The sequence below is a fragment of the Sylvia atricapilla genome, chromosome 1, assembly GCF_009819655.1.
Source record: "Sylvia atricapilla isolate bSylAtr1 chromosome 1, bSylAtr1.pri, whole genome shotgun sequence".
NCBI classification, from domain to species: Eukaryota; Metazoa; Chordata; class Aves; order Passeriformes; family Sylviidae; genus Sylvia; species Sylvia atricapilla.
In genome coordinates, this window is record NC_089140.1 from 63901662 (window position 1) to 63928098 (window position 26437).

The 26437-nt window shown below is 43.5% G+C and overlaps 2 protein-coding genes across 2 annotated transcripts in view; one reads left to right on the top strand and one right to left on the bottom strand.

The window, feature by feature from the left end:
* ATXN1 (ataxin 1) overlaps positions 1 to 26437 on the bottom strand; it is a 362269-nt gene that overhangs the window by 306566 nt on the left and 29266 nt on the right. The window lies entirely within an intron of this gene.
* Positions 20763 to 25904, top strand: STMND1 (stathmin domain containing 1). Its single transcript, XM_066340653.1, is given in 6 exon segments — positions 20763 to 20957; positions 20960 to 21052; positions 23264 to 23409; positions 24810 to 24935; positions 25356 to 25607; positions 25610 to 25904. Coding segments are annotated over 6 exon segments (729 nt in total). The 5' UTR covers positions 20763 to 20878; the 3' UTR covers positions 25643 to 25904.

The window sequence follows — 26437 nt, forward strand, 5'->3', positions numbered from 1 at the left end:
ATCAGCAACTATGTCAGACTTGCATCCACTTCAGCGTGGCAAACCGTGTGACTAAATGGGAGGGAATACAGAAAGGGCCAGAGAGGCTGAAAGGGTTGGGAAGAACCAACCAAGGAAGGGGAGACGTTAAAATGCTTGTTTGTTTAGTCAGAGAAAGAAGAAATGAGAGACGGTAATAGGTTTCCCAAGTGTAAGAAGTTAGGCTTTTACACACTAAAAGATTGCACATGACCCTTTGTACACATTTTACCATGAACTTTCAGTAGAGAGGATTGAGCTAAGTATTAGGAGGAGAGCCTTTCCAGCTCCAGGTATAACTACACAATAATTACATGGGGATCCTGGTATCCTGCTCGTTGTTGGGGCTTAAGTTAACTCATCTGTCCAGAGAGTTCACGTGCAGATGATGCCTAAAAGCTGGTGACGGACATGCTGCCCTCCTGCAGGGCGCTCCCGGCTTGCCTTTCAGCCGCCCATCGGGCGGTCTCCGCCGGGCCCCGCAGTGTCCCCGGGCGGCGCCGGGAGTTCCGCCGCTTGGCCCCGTGCCCCCGGCCCGAGCGGCAGCGCACGGCCCGGCCCCGCGAGCCACCGACCAGCCGGGGACGGCACACGGGGCGCTGCTCCCCGCTGCCCTAGGAAAAGGGTTAAAATACATTGTAAAAGTACCTTTTTTTTTTTTTTTTTTTTTTTTTTTTTTTGGGGGGGGGGGAGGGAATTAATCCTAGTCTAGAATTGCATTGCATTGGGTGTGGCTGCTGCTGTGCCAGGAGCCCGCCGAGCCCCGCGCAGCCCCGGAGCCCCTCAGAGCCGCGGCCTGCGGCGCGCGGGGCAGCGCCGGGTGGGCGGCGGGAGCTGCGCGCCCCCTGGCGGCCGCTTCCGGCACCGGCAGGAGCGCGCGCGACACCCGCGGAGCGGAAGGGCACGCGACCGGCCGCGAGACCCGGCACGCGCAAAGGCACGCGCACCTGAGCGAGACGTAGCACGCGACAGGGCACGAGACCCACCACGAGACCGGCCACGAGATGTGGCCGCGCGACACAACGCGTGACCGGGCACGTGACATAGCGCGAGACCCAGGCACGTGACAGAGCACGTGCACCTGCGCGAGAGGCGGACACGTGACAGAGCACGTGCACCTGCGCGAGAGGTGGGCACGTGACAAGGCACGAGGCCCCTGCGCGCGACAGGGCACGTGACATAACGCGTGACCGGGCACGCGCACCTGCGCGAGACCCAGGCACGTGACAGAGCACGTGCACCTGCGCGAGAGGCGGACACGTGACAAGGCACGAGGCCCCTGCGCGCGACAGGGCGCGAGACCCGGGCACGGGACAGGGCACGTGACATAACGCGTGACCAGGCACGTGCACCTGCGCGAGACCCAGGCACGTGACAAAGCACGTGCATCTGCGCGAGAGGCGGGCACGTGACAAGGCACGAGGTCCCTGCGCGCGACAGAGCACGTGACATAACGCGTGACCGGGCACGTGCACCTGCGCGAGACCCGGGCACGTCACAGAGCACGTGCACGTGCGCGCGACAGGGCGCGAGACCGGCCACGCGACATGGCACGTGCACTTGCGCGAGAAGGACCACGTGACAGGACACGAGACGGGCGCGGGACAGGGCACGCGCACCTGCGCGAGACATAACGCGCGACAGGGCACGAGACCTGGGCACGCGCACCTGCTCGAGACGCCGGCGCGCGACAAGGCACGTGCACCTGCGCGAGACAAGGCACGTGCCGGGGCAGGCGCACCGGCGCGAGACCCAGGCAGGCAGCAGGGCGCGGGCCGGGCCGCGCGCTGGGGGCAGCGGCCAGCGGTGACAGCGCGGGAGCCGGCCCTGGCAGGGCGCGGGCGGGGCCGCAGCGGCTGAGGGGGAGGCCGCAGTGACTCCCGGCATGAACCAAACCCCACCGCCGGCAGCGGCACGAAGCCGCCGCGGCGCAAGGGCGAGCCCTGGCGAGGAGGAGAAGGTCCAAGAGCAAAGGACTCCGTGAGCCCAGCCCTCCACAACCACAGCGGAGGGGAATGCCGAGTCCGAACCCCGCCGACGGCGAACAGGGGTGATCAGAAGGCAAGCGAAGCAGAAAGAACAGAGAAGGGGAAGATGCCGTGCAGGAACGCATGGAGGCAAAACTGGAATGGCTTCCACTCTCACCCAGAAAGGGGGAATTTATTTGTTTTTTAGGCTGCGGCTGTAGCCCCAGCAGGACTTGCGCCTTCCTGAGCTTCTCCTGCCGCTCCCAGGCACCGAACGTGACAATGGGACAACCTCAACACCTCACTCCCATGCTCTTCCTTCCCCATTGGGAGCCAACAGCCTAGTTCCTCCTCCCCACTGCTGCTATAAACCTTTAATTTAACAAACTAAAATATTACAAGGTGTTACTATAGTCTACTGGGACCTGTTGCTGTAAAATGATTTTGACAATATCAAAACACAAGGAAAGCTCATGTAGCGAAGTCAAAACTACGTAGTCAAAAATGAACATTTTAATCTGAAGCTTCAACTCTATTTTTAATTTATATCTTAACGATAATTGAAATTCAGCTTGGGCTCGTTTCTCATTTTCATTTAAAAGTTACACACATTCAAAAGCCATCAGGTGCTTGCTTCTGCTCTAGAAACATTCTCACACTTGCCTGTGCTTTCTTCTCAGCAAAAATTAGCACCATTTGCTAACTTCATTGAAGCCCTCCGTGCTGGAGTGTGGGGAGGGCGAAGGTTTCAGCAGGTTGCTGTTCCCCCCACACACCCCAAGGTCACACCGTAGAGGGTCAGTGATGTTACAGCTCCCTGTTTTCCATCAAGGACTCCCATGGGGCAGGAGCTGCAGGCCTATCAGTACCATTTTAACACCATAATCATCATATCCGTGAGCAAGTACAGCTCCCCTGCAATTTAATTTACTGTTTAAACAAGCGCAAACCTCACAGAACATCTGCCCTCCAATTATGCTAGAGGTAGTTCAGAGACACCAACTTCTTAAAAGACATTCAAGGACAGCAGAATAAAGCCATACAAAAAGTTCTACTGATTTCCAAATAATCCCAACTGCAGGAAGTCACTTAACTGAAGAAATAGTGACCTATTTAGCCGTACCTGGAGAGACAAGAAAACACACACCCCCCAAAAAACCCCAAACACCAAACTCAAGTCTAACTGACAGTGGGATCCCACAGATTTCCTAACCAAAGTCCCACTCATGTCAGTGTGACAGAGAAAAGGCAGAGCTATCTTGGCATCAAGTGCCCTACAGCATTCCTGAAGTTTTCTGTAAATGGGAAAATAGGTGTCAGCTTCTTACAGCTTAGAGACCTCAGCATTTTTAACAGAGGTGCTGATTCCTGTGGAGTAGGTTCAAGTCCCATTACCTTTCTTCTCTTATATTTAGCATCTCCTTCAGAAATCATCCCAGGTCTCCAGAAGTCCATGGATCACCAGTTAAATACTTTCTCAGACACAAGTATACGCTTCATAGCCTAGAAAACCTAGCACAACCGGGCAGGCAGCCAGAGTCTGTCTTCAGACTTTTTTTTGACTGGCATGACTTAACAGCATCTCTTTTATTTATTTATACAAGGTACTCTTGTGACAGAATGGGGAAGATATACACAGAGATGTTAAGTATCTGTTCAGCTCTTCCCCATCATCTGTATCATGCTGGCACAGCGCCTTGCAGAAAGCACTGGAGCCTATCCATTTGCATCCTTGGCCTAGGAATGAATTGCCATTCCTGTATTCCTCATAGGTGATGCCCAGGGGATGCTGTACTGCCATCCTAGAAACAAATCCTTGGGATGTCATGCATGCTACTCATATATATTCAAATCAATACATCAGTATTTATGCCTGAATATGAAATGCAGACAGATGTATGTAGTACTTACTGGAGTACCTCCCCCCTGAGCAGAGGTATAAACAGGTCAGTGACTGGAACAATTTAAACGTTCACACGTGTCTCTGAGGCTGCTCACTCAAGGACTGTGCTCTGAGGAGCAAGTGAACAGACTGGATTGCACACTCATCATTCAAGTCCAGTCTGCGCTTGTGCTCACTCCAGTGCCCTGCAGAATTCTTCATTCTCCTGCTTCACAGGCACCTATTGAAACTATTTCCAAACTCTCACGTGACAAGGCACTGGGAGAGAAGGAGAGGACGGACAAACCAGGTTGTTCTGTGTTCTTCACAATACAGGGCAGCAGCTGGTGGATTTTTTTCCCCCACCTAGACAGAGTAATGGCTGTGATGGAATTAAAGTATGCCTTCCTACATATGAAGCAAACAAGTATGAGATGGGAAGAGAACACTGCAGACAGGCGAAAGCAGTAGAATGATGTGCAAGATCATGGGAAATCCTTCTTGAACAAATGGAGAGAAAAGCAGCCCAGAAGTGTGTGAACTCTGGAAGAAGCAAGTGTGTGTGTGGCAGGGAGAAACCCAATTTCCCAGTCTGTACCATAACACCTCATAGCAGGGAGACTGAAGCAACCAAGGGAAAAACTGTTTAGCATGATGTAAAATTATGCTGTGCTCCTTTTTCTCTTTAACTTTGTTTTCAGTTTTGTAATTAGCAGTTCACTGTGTGCTCTGCTAGAATCACAGCACAAAGAGTGACTCAGGCAAGCAGCACTTCTGAATAGCAGAGTGCCCCAGACAAACTCCTGGGTGCTCAGGGGCACCAGGCCATACTGCCCATCTCAGTGATGGTGTCAAGTGTGCAGACACAGATCGGTTTTCCTCTGCTGGGTGCTGGCCAACACCCTCTTCTTCCAGCCCTTGGGAAGGAATGACACAGCTCCCAGGCTCCTGGCACAACAGATAACTCACCTGCCATCTAATTTTCAGGAAGCAAACAAAAGCTAACTTTGCTTTCCTCTGGGTAAAGAATGGGGGGTGATGCACATACACACATTAAACACCTTGTTTAAAATCAGATCCTTTGCCACAAGAATATTTTTAATGACATTTTGTGACAGACACCACCACCATAGATTGCTTCCTCTGTATCCTGGGAAACATTTGCCCTCAGTTTTCAGGCAGGCAGCCTATTCCTGTGCCCTCGGTGTGCTCCAAAGCTTCAAGATTGTGATAGAGGAAAAAACCCAACACAAACCAACACCTCTAAGTCTCCCACACTGATTTAAGTACACATTATGCTGGCTGGTATAAGACAAAGCTTTTGTACCAGAGGAGATTACCAAGATCTGCAGTAGCACAGACAAGGATGTGCGTGTGTTGTGCTGCCTATAAATAGGCTCTCCACTTAAGGAAAACACAACCCAAACAGCCAGCTGTTAACAACTAGACCACAGAGTCTAGGCAGCAATTGCTGCTTGCTGAATAAATCTGTGCAACCTACTCATGCTTCAATTGGCAAATGATGTACAGATTAATGTTTGATGAGAGGTGATAATATTAACATGATCTCTGAAGAGGCAGGAGTGAAACATGCTAAGCATGAAAACAATCTTTGAACTGCTGCTCAGCAGGGCTGTGAGTGGGGCTTTCCAGAAGCGAGCATTTTTAAGTCACTGCTTGCCACTGGCAGGTTTGGCAAGAATAGTGAGGACTGGCAAAGAGAGGAAGGCCACCCCCACACCTAGGGGATTGTCTTTGGCTTGAGGCTTACCTCTCTCACACATTTCTTTGGTGATTAGTTGCCCAGCTCTGTACTAGAGATTCAGCAGTACCCTGGAATAGCTACAGGAGTATTCCAAGAATGAATATACTAAAGCCAGGACAAGCCAAACTCTTCTCCTAGCCCTAGATACAGTCATTGCAGGGCAGACTCGGGTCAGGGAACAGGAATGCAGACAAAAGTTTGCGTTATGCTAAGCTCAGCTGAGTCTGACAGCTCTACAGGAATCAGCCCTCAACACTGATCAAATCCCCCAAATCAATACTGCAACAAAAGTAGAGTTTGATGGGGTCATGGGAGAGACAGTGCTTCTGGAAAACACTTTCTCCTTGGTGCAGACTACTTGCCAGCAGTCCAGAGCCTTAGTGCTATTCCAAGTCTCATGTGTTAACCTGACTAAGGCAGGACAGAGATTCACAAGGCCAACCCGGTTTGATTTCCTGATTAAAAAACCCAACCAAACAAAACACCATACCACCAAAACCCAAACAAACCAACAGCAACATCAAAACCAGCCCCCTTCTTTCAGTAAAATGTCCAAAGTTTGTTATAAGGTTGATTTTGACGATCATTTGGTCCAAAAGGCTGAGCAAGATGACCCCCACAATTATGCTGGGGCCCCAATACAAAACACAGTCATTCTGCTAAGGCTGTGCCATAACAAACTGACTTCATTTCACTTCTGTGGCTGAGCTGAAGTTGAAGCTACTGATTCATCTGGCTTGTATCACCTGTACCAGAAGGTCTGCACTCCTGGCTGGCATGTCTACTTTCAGGTGTTTGAACCAGCCACACAACAGAGGGTCCCTCATCACATGAAACGGCAGCTTATTGAAACCATGTCAATAAAATACAGCATAACTCTACCAATGTCTTGCTCTTCCTTATTTTCTTCTTTTTTTGGGTTTTTTTTTTGTTTTTTTTTTTTTTTTTTTTTTTGGTTGTTGTTGTTGTTTTCAATTGGGGTGAGTAACAAAAAGGAAAATCTTTTTAAAATAACAAAAAGCTTAGTTATTTAAGCCATGAGATATTTCCTATTAAGTATGCCAATATAGATTCCAGATTCAGGCCAGGCTAAGAGTGCAACAACTTCACAGACTTCAGAAGCAAGACTCCACTTTAGGTGAGCAAAGCAGAATTATGCTGAGCATTCGGAGACAGCAACTATTAAAGAAACAATCCAAAGAATTCATACACATCCAGAATGCCCCAGTAAAAAACTTGAAAATCCCTTAAACAGGCACTGCTGAATTTAGCCATGGTAAATCCAAATTGCACCTTTTGCTTCTCCACTTTGCTTTCAGCCAGAGGCTACTGCTCCTGTAATAGGAGTGGAAAAATACTGCTCTTTTATGTAGTCTTCACAGGCAGCTTATGACAAGAATATAAGGCTGTATGCAAGAATATAAGGCTATAAAAGATTACAGCAAACCCTGCCAGTTCTTACCTGTCAGAGCTCTTAGAGAAAACTACTAAGGCCACACTTTGAAATTTATTCCAACACTGTTATTTTAAAAGCTGTCATAAACTTTATGAAGGACAGAGCGCTTAGTCTTTCACCACCCAGCATGGGCACCCTCTAACTAAGGGCAAACTGTGTTGTAAAGGTTTGCATAAAACAACAAACTGCATTAAAAACTTGACATTCTTTTCAGAGGAAGCTAAATACAAGTCAATATATATTAGAAGAAAAGCATAGGGATAGGGAAGGTGATGGATGGTGGAAGGCCAGAGGGTACATTTTACTTCTTTCTGGTTGTGAGGCTCTCACCTGGGAACTGGATTTGGCATTTAAAGGTATTTTTTCCAGAGTGCCTGTCAGATGACAGCTCTAAAACAGGCGGAGAGTGAAACACCTTGAGAAGCTGACATTGTATCAATAAGCCATATGTTCTCCTTTAATAGCCACAGTGGGGATCCTTTGTAAACAACAGGAGAAATTGTCATGGCTATTTAAAGGCTGAATATTTACCTAATTTACTCTGAAGAGAAACATTACTAGTACTATTATGTTGGTCATATTTTAAACTATGTACAGCACTGAAGATCTATGGTGACAGGCCATACAAACCAAATCACAGTCCCAAATGGTCTGAAATCCATTTCCAATATTCCTCTGCAAGAATGCAAGTTCCAGAGCTCAAAACATGACTGAATGACTTTATTAATATTTTTTCGTCTTTATGAAGTGAATACAACTGAAAATCCTCGCTCACAAATGCACAACAACTTCTACTCCCACTATGCACCACTAAGCGTTGTTATAAATTGCTAAAACATTCCCAGCAAGGCTTTTATAAAATTCATAAAGCCTGGTTCTTCACAGGTCTTCAAACTGCATGAAAATCCTTGATTTTCAAATGTTTTTCTGTATACATTTCAGTTTTGAAAAAAAACCCCAGGTAAACAGAGTAAGCTGCAATTATGCTTTGCTTTCCCAATAACTCTAGCAGTTCTAATCAGGAAAATGCAGATCTTGGACTCTCTTGCCAAGTTTAAAGTTTTACATTTTACGTATCTATTCTCTGATAACTCCGCTGAAATAATTTTCGTTAGTAACTCACCAAATTCCACGTTATCACCCTCAACAACAGCATTTCCTTGGGCACACTAACTTCTTTTTTACAGTAATAAGCTAATCTCGAGAGAAGAAATACACAAACGCACACTAGGAGAAGGCATAAAAATTCCAACAACCATTTTCTAAAAAAAATGAGCAATTGAAATGCAGGAGGCAAGATTTCCCTGTGTGTTTGCATTTTGCTTTTTCTATTTACCGCAGAAACAAATTGTTCTGTTGCACTCACATGGCTCTTCACCCGTTACACTTGCAAAACCCAAAACCATTTGCAGAGGGAAATCAGCAGAGCAGCTGTCAACAGAAGAGTAAATGTGATGGTCCTGGTGTCATCACCCAAGCAAAATACTGACTTTGGAACTCCAGCAACCTGACAAGACTGTGTAAGCCCACTGCAACCTTTTGTTGTAAGGTTTCACGTTGGGATTTAATGTCCAACTGATCATGTGTGTCAGAAAAGCGTGGGACTGTTGTTACTGCTGTTACTGTGTTACGGCACACATCCCCTGCATACAGAGAGGGCAGTACCTGGTCAGAATCTGTTAAATCTTCAGAAAAGGTGTTTGAGCAGGAGTAAAGATGCAAGTCTTTTGCTCTTTTTTTACACAGAGGGCATTTTCCATCCTGACTACCAGCTACTACATCTCAGTGCCCACTCTTCTGGGCACCTGACAGAAATAGCCCAGGGTTTGCATTGTAATGTCTATTTCTAAATCTGGAATTTCAAGCATTTATAGTTACAGGGCATAGCTTTATGAGCTCTACTCCAGTGAAATAATTTTTGTTGTTTGGTTTTAGACTGCTCCCCAGCACAACCTTGCTGACTTCTTTCAAAAAAGCATGAAGCTGTGTCTGTGCTCCTCTGATAGTACTAGTTTGTCATCAGTCCTCACATAGTAAATTAGCAAAGTCATCCATGAAGTGAGCTGGGGAAACAGCATCATCCTGTGCTCTCCTGTGCAATGCTGCAGCACGCTACTAAAAATAGCTGCTGCCTTTCACTCCAGGGATGGAAGCTTCTTGAGAACAAGGCATTTCTGTACTCGGGGTACACGCACGATACGCAGCACACGGATAAATCACCACTTGTCCATATGTAAAGTGAATAGATTTGCAATATTTCCCCAAACAGAAAGCTGTCCCAGCCACACAGCAAGTATGTTTCTAGTAAACACTCTTCAGCCTCCGCCCCCCAGGCTTGAGCAGTTGCATTTTAACTCATGTTTTTTTAATTTTATTTCCACAACTGCCAAAGCAGCTCCATGTTTCTGCTAATCTTTTTTGAAATATAAGAAAGTGAAAAACGTTTCAGGAGAAATTTTGGAACATCTTCAGATTATTTTTTTAAAAAAACATATTTTGTTTAAGTAGAAGCAAACAACAAGTTTTTGATCTCAGCTCTCACATACAAATCTGGACCATTCCACATTTAGATGGAAAAATGGAATCAATCTATTTCTGAACAGAACTGGCTCTGGGCAAGGATAGGCAAAGCATGAAAGCTGCTCACTCAGAAGAGGGCAGAAGCTGGAGGGATGTTCCCTGGGCAAAGGGAAAGGATGCACTGAATCAAGGGATGGAAGAAATGATCACAAAGGGTTCAAATATGGATACAGGACTATGAACCAGTTACAGATAAAAGAGTTTGGGAGTCTGAAGGAATTTGCTATTGAGCAGAGGAACAAAGCTGTGGCACAGCTTCCTTAGAAGCGCTGACAATTTTGCATTAAACATCTGCTAAAATGGCATTGGACCACTGTGCCAAAAGGACATCTCTGATATGTGGCTCCCAGTAAGGACAGACTGCATTTGGCAGAGCAGTAAGTCACTCTCTGCCCCATGCTTCTACCAGACCCAGGAGATGAGGAGTGCTGGCTCCACCTCACTGCACAGCCAGTCTCCCAGCAGCACAGAAATGCCACCAGGAACAAGTAGCTCCTTACCTCATCACTTCTGCCTGCCAAGAAAGCCTGAGAGCCCAGTGCTTTGCCTGTTCAAATTCAGGAAAAAGGTGTTTGAAGAGCTTTGCTCAGCACAGCCAGCATTCTGTGAACAGTGGCAGAGCTCTAATTAACTGCACAGACTTCATCTCAGCAAAATGTTTTAAAAGAAGATTTTAAAGTACATGAATACTCCCAGTTAATCCATAAGGCAAAGAGCTGAATCATAGACTCTGACAAGGCAGTCCCTGGAAAGCAGATATATATTTCTCATTCCAGGAGCATCCCAAGTCCAACATGTAGCAGCTCTGTATGCATATAAGCTGAAAAGAAGAATGCCAGTTTCCAACACCCATGAGGAAAGTTCAGATCTGGAGTCTAATAACTCGCCCCTAACCACAGTTTTATCCTAATGGTAAGCAGAATCTTAAGGCGAAGCTACCTATACATCCACATTTCCTTCTCCATTAGCACAGCACCTCATGAAGCTTGTACCCAGGACTGGAGAAATATTGCCAAGAGATCCTCTTGTTACATATCCTCTGACCACACATGTGGGCACACCTGCAGGTTGGGCAGAAAAGTGACTGAGAGCAGCCCCGCAGAGAAAGACTTGGGGGTCGTGGTTGATGAAAAACTCACGAGTGCAGTGTGTGCTCACAGCCCAAAAACCCAATGGAATCCTGGGCTGCATCCAAAGCAGCGTGGCCAGCAGGGTGAGGGAGGGGATTCTGCCCCTCTGCTCTGCTCTGGACCCAGAGTGCTGCATGCAGCTCTGGGGTCCCCAAAATAAGAAGGACATGGAACTGCTGGAGCAAATCCACAAAGTTGATAAGAGAACTGCCCTATGAAGGCTGAGAATGTTGGGGCTGTTCAGGCTAGGGAAGAGAAGGTTGTGTGGATACCCCATAGCAACCTTCCAGTATTTGAAATGGGTCTACAGGGAAGCCAAAGAAGGAGTCTTTGTCAGGAACTGTAGTGACAGGACAGGACTAACGGGTACAACTCGAAAGAGGGGGATTTTAGATTAGAGATTAGGAAGAAGTTCTTTACTGTGAGGATGGCAAGACCCTGGAACAGGTTACTCAGAGAAACCGTAGGTGCCCCAACCCCTGACAGTGTTCGAGCCCAGGCTGGATAAGGCCTTGGGCAACATGGTCTAGTGGGAGGTGTCCCTGTCCATGGCAGGGTTATTTGGACTGAATGATCCTTAAGGTCCCCTCCAAACCTGAACATTCTATTATTCTAAGAGCTATACCTATTCTGATGGGGCTTTGGTTTGCACTTCCAGGGTTCCTGTATTCCCTTAGGAAAGTGTATTTCTGCTTAGTTCAACAGCTTAAAAGGAAAAGCGTGGCAATTTCTACCATAGCTTTGAGAATTTACTCATTGGCTTAAAATCTGATGTTAAACCTAACATCAAGTGTTCCAGGTAAAATAGTATGGGTCTGAAAAGGCATGGGGAAAAGGCCAACTCAGCCCAAACTGATGACTTCTGAACTATTCCCAACCCACCCAATTAATGTGCATTGAATATTTTTGGAGAACAGATGTCACTACAAGTTATTTCATACCTGCATGGTATGAAGTCTTCAAGGACTCTTCAGTGGCAGAAACACAAGCTTTTGCAGAAAACAGCGACATCCATCAATTCAAATAGGATCTCATTGAAACCCATAGACATATTCAAGAGACTCATAGGCAATTTCTGCAAGATGGAAAAGGCCTGGTGTATTCAGACTGAAAGCAAAAGGATCTAAAATAGCCATGAGGAGCTTTCATTGAGATCAACTTGAGAGAGGAACAGGAATTTTTTTGCGGTTGCTTGGGAGGGGGGAAAAGAATACAGAGACATGCAGATGTACTTCAGATAAGTACCTTCAGCTTTATGAAGTTTTTTTTCTAGTTGGATGGGAAAGAAAAAGCTCTTGTACCTCTCAGGCAAGCTGTATTCTGCAGAGAATTGGATACAGAGGTGGGACACAACACAGAGGTTCTGAACACCCTGAAGATCAGGCCTTCGAAACTTACAGTCAGATACCCATGCCTCCCACCTACACACACACAATTAGTTCACCATATTACAACTAAAATCATGAGAAGCCAGTCTGAATCCTTGCTCAAGAGAGCACTGGGCAAAAGTTGCCTTGAACATTACAGTAACATTACATCTCCTGCTCTCAGCTAAGTGGTACAGTTCCTGACTCTACTTGTAATTAATAAGCCGAATTAACTTTTTTTTTTTTGGGCTGGACAGGAAAGAAAACAGCAAGTTTTAACAGAAATTCCTATTTTCAAATTGTCAGACTTTTCTTAAACTCTTCCATGTTCATGAGAAACATGCATCTCCAAAGTGAGCACTTTAAGCACCTTGACTCCTAGCTGCAATTCAAGCAGGGTTTCAGTGCTATTCACTTGCATAGCATTCAGTCAGTCAGGGAAACTGAAACAATAACATATGTGAAACAGCTTGAATCTTGAGAATATGATCTATACAGAATTAGTTAACAGAATTTTTTTCTTTAAACCCACACACTCACTATAACATTCATTTAGTAAATCTGAATAAGAACTGCATTCAAAAGAACAGAATCTGCATGTGAACATTCTGTGAAGAGAAAGAATGAATTCCATGAATCAATAATTTGCTTCAATTGTCTTGGTTCTGTTTACTATCTACACTATGTTTGATGATTCTTAACTTATTAATGTTGGACATCCTCTGTTTTAAATCTCTGTATAAGGCCCCAAGTGAACACGGTTTGTGTTTACTTTGACTTCAAAGATAATTAAGCATATGCAGAAGAGTTTTCCAGACTGAGCTGGACTTTATTAGCTGTCATAAGTTCAGAAAAAAATCCCAACTCTACATCATGCCAATTTGAGGCAAGAGGCCCTTCATTCAATATCTCTTATTTTGCAAAACAATATTTTTTATATGTTGGTATCATATATAATATTGTAGTTAACATTAGCATAATAATGATGACATATGTGTGATTACCATCACAATGTTGGCAGGTTGATTTTTAGTATTGACAGAGCTGCCCGAAATATCTACTGTTTACAACATTTGTTCTAGCTAAAGAGATTTGGTAGCATTTGCTAATCAACTGCAACCACTTCCCACCCATAAAACTGATGCAAATAAGGGAAAAAAACAGCTAGAGGCATCCAAAGACATAAACACTTTTACTTATAACTCTGTAAAGAGAAATCCCTCTCTCTCTCTCTCCATATGGCTTTCTCTTGGCTCTTAATCATCTTTTCATTGGCTTCCAGCTGGCTGTCTCACTATCAAGACCAACTTGCTATGCCAAAGTCAGGCTCAGAAAGATGAGAGCTGCAGAGTGGCATGACTGGATGCAGCAGTCTTTACTAGGGGCAAGTCTAGCATAAAGGAGGCATAGCAGGGTCACTTCACTTGCCTCAGGAAAGCAGCCACTGCTGTGTTCCCAAAACAGCAGCAGGTATATGTTCACACTTTTTAGTAGCAAGAGTGAAGAACAACTACTACAATTGAAGCCACGGGGAAATTCTGCAGGCAGAAGTGTAATTACCTGAGTGGGAATTCTGGCAGAAAACCCAGACCTCTTTCTCTCCTTAAATAGAAACAAATACTGTGCAGTCACCATGGAGAGATTACGTACAGCATTTGGATCACATACAGCACTGAAATACAACAGTCGCACAGGAGAGCCAGCCATGGAGCTGGTTTGGGAAAACACAACCAAGTCAGGTCTCCACTGACTACAGCCACCATTTTAGCCATCACCCAAGTCTTACAAATATCAAACTATCTGTCAAAATTCACGCTCTGTGTTAAAGGTCAGCTCTGCAAGCTGTTTAGTCCATCTGGGAGTACCTAGAGCCTGACATGACATGAATGAGACAAAGATGGAAGCAGTCATAAATTGATCTACCATCACCCAGGTATGATTTGAAATTAAGAACAGAAGAAAACCACAGGAAAAGAAACATCATATAGTGCCTGTGTGTGAAGGCCTGTTTGGATTTAGCTAAGCAGCCAGTCACTGAAATGCAGCAGTTCTTGTACAGTCTGTAGAGGCTTTGACTTCAGTTGCAAAAATTCTTAGTTTTGGTCCAGCACCTTTGGTTTCCAGCCATCCTATGCATCCAAGCCTACCTCCTCATCTCTTTCTCAGCCCATCCTTCCACTCATTCCACAAGCCAGCTCATTTTTTGCCTACTGCACCCAACAGCTTCCAGACTCAATCCCAGCTGTAGCCCTCCTCTCCTGGGGTGGAATTTTCTCCTCCACTCCATCACCCATGTCTTCAGCAGACAGCTTCCTCCTTGGGGTAGTGATAGCACCTCAGGGGGAGTCACCAGAGCACAGGGAAAATGGGCACCCTTTCCCCTCTTCAGGCACACTATGGGCTGCAGTCTTGGGCTTCAAACTCCCCTCCAAATCACTACTTGTGCTCACTAGCTGTCAGGGCACTTCCTCTTTAGCCACCTGACTATTCAGTCCTGTTTTCAAAGAGAAAAATGGCTACTCAGAATCCCTGAAAAATCCGCCATCACTTTCTATTGTTCAAAGTCAGCAGGACTGTTACCAGACTAAAAATCTCAGAAATTTGCCTCTCCTTTCAAATCAGCCAACCTTTGCTCCGTTAATAGCTATGAACTCCGTGAATAGCTTCCAAACCTTAGGAGATAGATATGTTTTTTTATCTGCATGCATGCCAGGGTGGTGATACTTAATGGGAAATCGTTTGCTTAGCAGGACCAGCAAAGCCTTGCTGTGTATCAGAAATGCCATTCCATGGATAGTACTTTTCTCCCCTCTCTGCAGCAGCTCACTAATTTAGGTGCATAAATCAGAGACAGCTGATAAGGTCACAGATACCAAGATGTCCTGCCTCCCATTTAGTTTTCCCAAGCATCCTGCAAGCCATCAAACAGCTTCAGATTTGGAAGTTTTGATAACAACCCCCTCATTTTAAAATATTCACACATTTCAATTTCCTCCACATACCACTAGCAATTATAGAAACAGCTTTCTGATTTTGTAGTGATCATTCCCCAGCATGCACATCCCTGTGACTGGCTTTTGCTTGCATTTTCACAAGACAAAGCATGGAGAGACCTGCACTTCCCACCCCCTCCCCACCATACTGGCCTTCTCACAGCTCCTCTTTCTCTTCAGTTTCCATGTTGTGCTTCACATAGCCTCCATTCCATGGGCTTTCTTGAAGAGAATTATCTTAATTTATATTTATGAAAATCTGCTATTTTTTCACATACTACATATCCTGGTGCCTTGACTGTACTGCATCTTGCTTATTTTTAATGTTACATATTAATGAAAAGCTGCTAAAATGAGAGAAAGGATTTTCTATCATCAGTCAGCATCAGCATGAGAGCAGTCTGCTCTTGAAAGTCTCTAGCTCTGATTGTTCAAAAACATACTGTTCACCATGTCAGTTGAATCATGTGCATCAGATATTAAAAGTTCAGGCTCTAAGTGCACAAATCCTGTTGAGATCTGAGAAAGTTCTTTGCCATAAATATTAATGAGGGCCGATTTCATGCCACTTGTTACATCCCATGTACTCTTATTTCTTCAAACTATCACTTGTCTTGTCTTTTATGTGCCGATAATCGATTTGTAAAGCGTAAATCATAAAGCTTACCTAGTTTTTGATTATGCTACAGCCTATGATTTTGCATTTAATCAATTTTCTTACTTTGATAAGTGACACTATTTCCATTTTATCATCTTATCTGTGTTTGAAAGAACTAATAAAAGTCACCTCTTTGAAAAGGATTAAAATTCCACCTGCTATTTACTTAAAACCAAGTTTTAGAACTGCACCATCACAGTAATCATTTAATCAGAAATGCAAACAAGAAGCTCAGCCTGTACATCCTGTTCTGCCCTACATCAAGCATCAGTCACATTTCAGCATTACCACATGCAACCTGCAAACATCTGCTAAAGAGAGAAAACAGAACAGCAGCAACAACAAAATACCCACACACCAAAAGGTTCCTTGGCTTGCATTCTGTGTGAGTTCAGAGTGAACACAAGAGTCAGGTCCCTGGTGATCAGGGGTGAAAAAAGAACAAGATGTCTTGGAAGACAGCTGTTTCTCAGGAGACAGCAGGTGCCGATTTGAGAGTGCCTTGCAGCGCCAGGATGCCGGCACAGGTAGGTACAGCCACACACGTGCTCCAAGCTCAGCAGAGGCACTTGCTAGAGGGAACCTACAGGAACCTTAAGGCAGTGCTTTGCACAGTCAGGCAGGGTGCACTGGGGCAGGGAAGATCACTTCGGGCACCCTGCCACGCAAATGACTTTATACAGCTTTCCAAGCAGAGCAGCTGAGAGCCTGGAGCGGAGACAAGAGGAAGGCAAGAGGCTGCCTGCAGCCAGCCGGCCAGAGGGAGCGCTTAGGCTGGAGTCGCACTGTCTCAGCACTGGGGTTCATTGCATTCTCAAAGTCCACTGGCCTTACTATTTAAAAGAGACATTAGTCACGTAAACATCTCCGTTTCTCATATATACACAGAAAACAGGCAAGTTTTAAAGAAATGTTACTACTACAAGTCAAAGTAAGGTCAAAAAGTGACATTCATTTCTTACCAGGAAGAAATGGAAGTTAAGTTTAACTTAAGTTAACCAGGAAGTTAAAAAAAATTAAAAAATTTTCTCATTGTTATTAACAATTACTTGAGCTTTTGCTCATCTTCAAAAGGTTTTGAATCCTTAGTTCATACAAAGAGTCTGTTTCATGTAAATATTTGAGGGGGGAAAAAATTCTATTTCTTCTAACTATAACTAGCTGATGATGTCAGCACAAGTGACCCAAGACATGATCTTCAACTGATAGCACTGACTTAACATTTCTCTGCTGTCTTTTATAACAACCTCTTGAAAGCATAAACCATGGCTGGTTTTTTTCTTTTTTTAAATCTCCTACAGACATCTACTTCTAAGGATGTGAACACACTCAAACAGTAATCAAGAAATTGTACAATGATCTCAAAGGATGCTTAAAACATTTTCCCTAGTCACAGCCTGTCCCTGTCTCCCCATGACATTTTTCCCCATTTAGAAGCTTGCCTTACTGCCTGGAATTCCAGATTTAGAACTGATCTTTTTCCATGGCTAATGGTGTTGAAGTAGACACTGAAATGTGTGTATTTTACATGACAATATCTTGTTCATCCAACAGCTTGAGTTCCCACAGGAGGTTCACTGACACCCTGAATGCCCTATACAGACGTGGTACTCCCAGACCAGCATCCCAGCTCTGCAGAGGAAACATACTCCCTCTTGTCTTCTGAGAAGAGTGTCTGGACAAGGACAACGATGTCTGTGTGACAGGGCATAAGAAGAAAGCTTTCTGTGGAGTTATTTATTGTAGTAACAGGCCCTGGCAACAGTAAGACTCCATGGTGATAACAAACAACCAGGCTCTCAAGGAAGAGAACTGGGCATTCCTGGTCCCTGGACTAGCAGCAAGGAGCAGATGGTCACAATTTCACCATGGGCTACAATATTTCTATCCAGGCTGCAGTGACTACAGAACAACCAGGGATCAAAAGCCAGGGGGTGACCTCTTCCCCAGGGACTCTAAGTTCCTTAGGAGATGCCTTAGCACACAAGTGTACCAGGAGGACATAGGCACACAGAAACACGTTTTGCTGATGTTAGGGGTAGCTCTGGCTCTTAAGGAGAAGGGCTATCACTCACTCAGCTTAATACAATCCTTCTGCTACAGGGGAAGCAGATTCACCATTTGGCCACAGGCATGATCTGATTTCACAGCACCTGAAAAGTTGATTTTGACAGTCTGTCCCACTTGCCTCATTAAAGATACAATTATAGACACTTATCTCCCACACCAGTGATGAATTACAACACTGCAGCAAGGTGGATTTTGCCTCAAAAAGTTATTTTGAGGCAGGGGGTTTGTATATATGCAAATATTATCTATGCAAGATAGACATGTGAAGACACTTTGTGAAGCTTACACAGTTGAGTTGGCTTAAACCCAAGCATAGAGAGAAGAGACAAATTCCATCTAGGCTGCATTATTAGGAGGTTCAAAGCTATTGCTTAGAAGGCGCACAGGTTAACACCTTACCAAGTGCTAATTTAAAACTCAGGTGTAAATTTCTAACCAATGTTTTGCACACAGAAGGCACTTAAAGTACTGAAACAATACTCCAGTAGAGTCAAATGGATTATTATCCACCTGTGACAGAACATGGATAAGGTATCAGGAATGCCTCTGTCTTCCACTCTGTACTCTGAGCCTCCCAATTCTATAGGACTACTCTAAATACCCCCTTACATATTTAGAAGCCCAAGGAGCTTTCCTCATTTGTTTCTTCATCTTGCTGTAGACTAGAAATGACAGCATTGATGGAACAGACACAGACCCTCACAGGTTGGGGCAGCTTGACCAACAGGGGCTTCAAAGGTGGAGCCAAGTCTGAAGATGAGATCAATGAGGAAAGTTTCCCCAAGGAAACACCATGAAGATTTACTTCTTTTCAGATAAGCAGCAATTCCCAAAGTACAGGTTAACAATAACTGAAGTTCTTAACAGCTCCACAAACACAGACCTAGGAGGAAGGAATCTTGAAGGTCTATTGCTGCAGCCAACTTAGCCAACTTCCACACTCGGAATCATTCATGCTGTGACATCACAAAGACTGAGCTCTTAGCACTGGTTTAAAACCATGCCATAGTAGCACAGAGTAGCTGATGATTATGTTCTTCAGCGTGACTCAACCCTCCACTACCAGAACAGGAAGCAGGGTCGATACTTTTCTTGGCAGAAGCCTGGAGCAGACCAAGAGAACAAACCCAGCCTTGTTCCCAGGGGTAGCCCTCCCTAACTGGGATTACAGTACATTGGGAAGGGAGGCTGTCCTCAGGAGGGCTCTCCAGTCTGGTGTTACAATGAGCCAGTTTTTACCACAGTCAATACAATGCCCTGACAAGCAGCATGTAGAGACAGTAAGTAAATACCGTTATTTCTTCACGTTTGCAACCAGAAGTTGCAAGGCCAGTTATAATGTGGAGAATGAAAAAGATAAAAGCTCCAGAAATCATCATGACCACAAGCAAATGTGTGCAAAGAATTTTTTCTTCTTCTTTCAAATGCAAGTGAGCACTTAAACCCAAGCTTTTCTATAATCTTAGGATATAGTTGCAGTAACAGTTGCTAACGGAAAAGCAGCACCATTTTTTGGTTTATTTGAACCCCCTAATTTTAAAGTTTAACTCCTGTATTTTCCAAGTGCTGTGAACATCCCATATTTCACAAACATGCTAAATGGAGTACCTACATTGGTGTTTACTCTTTATAATAAACAAAAGTTGTAATAAAGTATTTCAAATAGAACACAAAAGGAATAATTAGTGTGTTTCCTAATTGTTAGAGAAGACTTAACCCCCAGTACTACAGAAGGATGGGATGAAAGGATTTCATTTCATCTTGAACGAAATTATTTGCTTGCTTTGAAATGGTTTCATTTAATTTTAACCTCGCTTTCCTCCCACTTTCTAAAGGATAACTTCACAGGAAATTTCTAAACACAAAGTTTTGAAATCGTGCTTCAATCTTCTTTTTCAATACCAAAAAAAGACATACCATACCAAGATATTTCAACTACATTTTTTTCCTGAATGGATTAGTAAAACCAATACAAATTCACATCACTTGTCAGCATTGCCCACTCATCTTGCTTTTATTTTTTGCCAGGATGTGTTTTGCTGTATACTGGCTTCTGACATTTGCATGTTCTGACTGACAGTTGAACCCCAGTGCTTTTCGGGTAACTGGTTCGGTTATTTTAGGAGCAGTACGGAGTCAGCTACAGGGTGGTAGATCTTCTGTATTTTTGTTTTACAACTAAAAAATAAGACAACGTTGTCATACTTACTCTGCTTATGAAGACTGGCAGATGTCAAATATCTGCAATTTTGATTTGGTCCAAGCATTTTTCATACAAGAGCTCTCGTTTCTGCCAATAGAGATTGGGCAGATGGTAGAACTGTCAGCTGAGGGCTGCAAAACCCAATGGGTCTTGGCCTTAAAGTTGCTCGTTGTTTATTCATGTCTAATATGTGGAAACTAAACAGACATGCAGAAGAGTTACTTGATAACTTGTTTTTTAGTCCTAATGCTGTCTATAAATATATAATCATTGAAATGCTTATTATCAGACTCAAATGTAGCAATGCTGTTACAACAAAAAATGCTGTTACATTTTGTCACATACCACAAAAGCACATGAAAGTTTGGGTTTATTTAACAGACGAACATAGAGATCTTTACAACATGGCTCACTATTAGGCTTGTAATATACAATCCTAGCCTGGCTTTCTCCAACCAGATCACAGAACCTGAAAGAAACTATCTTGAAACTATCAAGAGCTCCTATGGACGCTCTTTGGGAACATGCTCAAAAACTGGCTTCACAGGTCTTCAGCATAAGCTTCCATGCTTTCCTGAATGTGCCCCTCTGGGTGTAACTGGACTAGGCACCTTTACCATTCTTCAACTAAAACATTTACTGCAAACTTTAAGCAGTGGAGAGAGGCTCCAGCTGGCCTTCTCCACTGGACAGTCTCAGTATACAACCTCTTAAACAAAAACTCTGGCATTGGAAATGCATCATGAAGCTTTGCTTGAATGCCAAGTGCTGTACATGTATTGAGTTTTAATGTTCATGTCTTTTGAAGACACACTGCTCACCAGTGAGCTCATCAGTAAATCATCACCCTTAGAGGAAACAGACAGGCAACTACCATCATTCTTGAGGAGCTGAGGATGCAGGGAATAATCAAGAGTCAAAGTACCACTGCCAGATCTGTAGAAGCATATAAGAACAAGTTAAGTATCACATGAAACAGAACTCCTGCTACATCTCTGACTCTGCTGTGAGCAGAGATGTACCTTCTGCACACAAAAAGCATTCACATATTCTAAGACTTTTAAAAGCAAGTTGTTTAACAGAGAATCGCATTGTAGGAATGTTAATACAATGAAGGAATGTTGAATACAATACAACAGAAGTTGGCAAGTTTCCAGTTGTTTACAGTTTCTGGGCATGTTTCAAATGTGGACAAAGGAAATAACAGTACTAATAACTTGCTTTTTGAAAAACTCACTGGAAGTGCATGCCAGTAAGGGATACGAACTTGCTTCTCAGGCCCATGAAACTAGAAGAAATGCTGCTATCAGGACTTAAAATTACACTTAAATTAAGACATCAGAAATCTCAAGTAGCGACAATTCTGAGAAACCTACAATTTATATTTGATCTCAGCCATTACAAAAATGATTTTAAAAAAATTATAGAATTGATATTTTACTAAGAAGCTAGTGTCCATTTTCTTCGCATTCTGAATGACAACCAGTGGTTTATTTTGGCTTCTGAACTCAAGCTTTTTATTTTGTTGTCAAGCATTGTGTTAAGGATCAGATGCCTCTTCTAAATAGGCTTTAAACACCTTTATTGGATATGCATTGTTCAAAGCATGATCTCACCACTGCTTGAACACAGGAACAATTCAAGCTTAAACCCAGGATGATTCTGAGTAGCTTTATCATTTGAGGAAAGCCATTCACACATCTCTAACCTCGGCCACTTACATCACTGAAAAAAAATCAAACAAACTTTCATAATCTGTGATTCTGCAGTAAGAAGGACTAAACAAGCAAGGTCTTCTTTACAGTCTGGCCACTGGTGCTGCCTAACACATTTCCTATTACCAGGGAAAATGGGGATAGAGGGTCTCCAAGTATGACTTCTCCATAGCCCGCCCTTACTTCCTTCAGACAGATTTTTGAGTATCCAAGAGGATTGGCCCCTTTGTGGCTAAATTTAGGTAACATACTGCAGGCAGGTTTTTGTATTTTTCCCCTTCCTAACAGAGGCAAGCGTCTGCTCTTTTTTTCTGATTGTATTAAAAAGCTGCCTGATATTAAATTACGCAGATTCTTTTATTGACAGAAACTCAGTCTTTGCTATTTCTCCTTAGAGAATTTCTATATTCCCAATAGGAAGAAGGCATTTTTTGCTAACAAATCCAGCTTTTCCAAGTGATACTTTATATCTGAGCTGGGCCCGCTGCTGGGTAGCCTACAAGTGAAAACATAAATCTGTCACTAGCTGTTAACTATAAGCTCTCCTTTAGCAGCAGTAGAAAACTCTGCCTGTGCTACCTTCCTTGAGAATAACTTATTCCATTAAAGCTCACATCTAGCAGATTTCTGGTGAATAGACAGACTAAATGCATCAGAGGCAGTAAAAAAGGTGTAGTACCGAGACGTACTGCGAATTACAACACGCAGCTCTGGATTTTGCTCATTAACACACAGGTGAATTCACATCTGAAACTTTGGAACTGACCAGGAATAAGCATGAATTTATGCCAAGTTTCAGTCCTGGCACTACCTTCAGTGAAGAAATGAACCCATAGCCCTCACAACACTATAAAAGATGAGTACAACCAGGACTGAGATTATTTTTACAGTAATACTGGGGAGAAAACCTTGCTAGAGCTTTCCCTTCCTGTACATAGTTCTGCTTCACATAAGTATCTGCATCCCTTAAGCCTTGGCAGCATTACCCAAAATTTTCCAGATTTCCTGCCACAGCCAACACTGTGAAACAGCTACATTAGAAGCTTTGGTCTTCTGACCATCCCTTACTTTATTCTGAACAAAGGACTCAAAGCAGTACAGGTTAGGATGTCTCGTTACACTTTTTTTCTAAGCTTTACTGCTCTAAAGGAGCAGTACCTTTGAGAGCAACATATTACAGATGTAGCATAACAAAACCAAGGAAGAGATATGGGATAAATCAACCTCTACAATTTTCACAGTGGTTCTTATTAAAAATGCTAGCAGAGACAGAGCTTTCACCTAAGACACAGGTATCTAGGCTTCTTTCCATTGTTATATTTTATCACCTGCTGAAAGTTGGGGAGTGGGGGGAACCTCTTTTACCCTTTATTGCTTCAAAGAGATTATATATCATGGGATATCCCAAGTTGGAAGAGACGCATAAAAACCATTGAGTCAAACTTCCTGCTTTTTGCAGGACTGCCAAAAACTGGACCACATGACTTGAACCCTGACTGGCCTAGTGCCATGACCACTTCCCTGGGGTGTCTGTTCCAATGCCTGACCACCCCATCAACAAGGAACCTTCTTCTAATGCCTAAAGTATCACAGGTGATGTCAAACGTAAAAATGTTTAATTCTCACCTCTGAGGGGTTACATTAAACTCTTAATAGATACTCTTTCTCTCAGGACATGGCAGGAGTTGAATTGCAGGCAGAACAGGATGCTTTAGTGCACTAACAGCTGTAGGATGTCATCTATCAGGTACTTTTTTTTCCAAGACTACTTTTAAAAGCGCTCCTACGTGCGCAAGCTTTTGGAGGGTAAGCAAAAGCACCAAAAGCTGTCATTTCAAATGGAATGGTCTGTGGGAATTTTATCGCCTTACCATGAGTTACCATTTACAAGGAACGTGCTCAGGTTATTTTAGGGTTTCTATTGCTGTTAGCTTTCAGTGTGGGCTCATTGAAGCTACGAGGACTCTTGATCTCCAAAACTGTTTAGCTCAAAGACAAGTTCTTTTCTTAGCTTGTGTAGACACAGAACAATCTGGAAAGCAACCTGCTTGCTGAATACTCCCCTTTGTTTGCACATATTGGGAAGAATTTTCCAACCATCTCTTTCTATGCAGTCTAAAGTTGTCTTGGGTAAGGAATGACACGGTCAGTACGCAACACCTTTGTGCTTTGGGCGTTCACTAGAATAGTCTTTCTCATTAAATAGAAGAGTTTCTTTTTTTCTTTAAAAAAGCCCCTTTTGATTCATTTTTATGATGATTGAACATTGCTTTGTTCAGACTTTTTGTGTCATCTGCATTCAGAATGTCTCCTTTGTATATCAGTTTTCTTCCTACTGATTCATGCTCCACCTTCATCTCACTTCATGAGTCATCTTCTATACTATTTGCAGCACTTAACACTTCTGGCAGTGAGGCCTGACTTCTAGAGTTATTTATGGCAATAAAAGGCTGAGGAGCAGATAACTCAGGAAACTTGTAACAGGATAGTGATTATCTCAACCTTAAGTCCTCGGTATGGGTTTAACCCTGCTAAACCTCACACAGAAAATGGCAGAATTCAGACTCCTGGCTAATCAGATAATCACCACATCTTTCAGGACTAAGTGCTGCCCTCAGCAGCAGGGATGTAGGATTGGGCTGCTCATTTGTATGCAGCAGAGACCAGTATTGTGATTACGAAGCTTTAACAAAACCATCCTTAAATCTCTTCTGCAGTAATAAAGTAACTTCTCTAAATCCTCAGGACCTCATTACCAAATCCCCAAGTTTGCTTGGGTATACAGCAACATTGCAAGCTCCACAGACACATCGCTCACCAGTGGAGGGGAATTCTCACTGCAGGCAGCACTCCCTCATGAGTGAGCACTGAGGTTATTAGCACATCATTATTTCCAGGCTTTCACTGCTACTGGAGTCCATCACCTCCATGCATGAAAAAAAACCAGAAGGCAAGCAGCAAAGTGTCACCTCAACAAAAGCTGAAAGCTTTTAATGTCTCTACAGAGTGATGCCCTGGGAAAGACACTGAGAGAACCCCCAGCTAGGCTGAAAAATAATCAGCTTGGAAATGAGGAAGTGGGTAATTTTACAGTGAAGGACACGAAGCCTTCTGCTGAAGCAAAGAAACAGGTCATCTAATTCTGCTGTGTACTTTTCTAGTGTTTGCTTTTTCACCTGAAACCCTCTACTTAGTTACAAATCAAGCTAATGCAGACAGTTTATGTACAACCTGCTACCAAAACCTGATTAACTGCAGTACAGTGGGTCTTATCTCATAGACGTTGTAAGTCCGGATTTTTTTACTGAAAGCCTGGAAGATTACGCTAAAAATATTCACAAGAGAGGAAACTTCTGGAGCAGTCTTTTTTTGTTAATATAGCAAAAGATTCAGTCTGTGGACATCAGAACAAATTGACTAAATTCAGTGATAACTGGAGTAATCTTCTGATGACATTTGGATAGAAAGACAGAAAGAACTGCTGCATGTATTTTACAAATACCTACTTCCATCCCTCATTACAGAGCATTGCACATTTTGTTTTGCTCTAGGTTAGGGAAGAGGAACTGAACAAAACACCACAACACATCACATCACATCATTTCTCCCCCCACCTCCCAGAAACTGCTCACCAAACCACAAGGAAACAGACTGAAAAAGACTGCCCAGGTTTTGAAAGTCAAGGAGGTACAGACACCCTTCAGCCCTCACCTTAAGATGCTCAGCCAGGGCTGCTGCTGAAGAAAATAACCGCAGTAGACACCACAAACAATTATACTGAGGAGGACACTGTCACTGAGTCTTGATAACTTACAGCTGCATCAGTGAATTCATCTGAGTCTGTCTTGAAACTAGGAAGAGCTCCTCTGTTCCCTGCAAATGTCTTTTTTTTTTTGAGGGCATAAGTAAACGATTTGTCACAAGGCACAGCTGAGTCTTGCTGCTACCTCGCTCACCTGGGAAAAGGTATCTGATCTGTGTGTAACAACACACTAATTAGAAGACACAAGTGAGAAGAACCAGGAAGAGGTAGATTAGTAATGAGCCAATCACTAAATTCAAGCACACAAGCATTATAATGATTTTATCAAATTTAACTTACTATTATCATATTATTAGATTTATCTAAATTCTTTAATGGCTCCATGAAAAGATTCCCTTTGCCTAGGGATCAGGAGGCTGGAAACACATTGTATACACACAGGAAGATAGAAAAGCAGGAGCACACAAAGAAAAAGCTGTGACCAGGAGGGACTTGGGACAGTAGAAAAACAATATGGGACTCTAAGAATTTTAACTTACTGTGCAGACGGGTGAGACCTTCAGACAATAAGGTGACAACAGGCCTCAAGAACATCTATTTGACAAGCATAGAGTATATGAGGAAAAAACAGGACAAATACCAAACCTATAACGTAGAAAACAACTAATGGGCTGAGATATACAGAGCACAGGTGAATTGGAAGGAGATGACTGTTTCTGTTCCAGAGTTGTGAGTCTGGTCAGTCTCTTGACTTTGGAATCCTCTATGTCCTATCTCAAATGGGCATAAAACATTTACTATAGCCAGCTCTTCCAAAAAACAAGTAAAGCAACTGTGCCATTTGCAGTGCCCTTGCTATCAGCCCTGCCA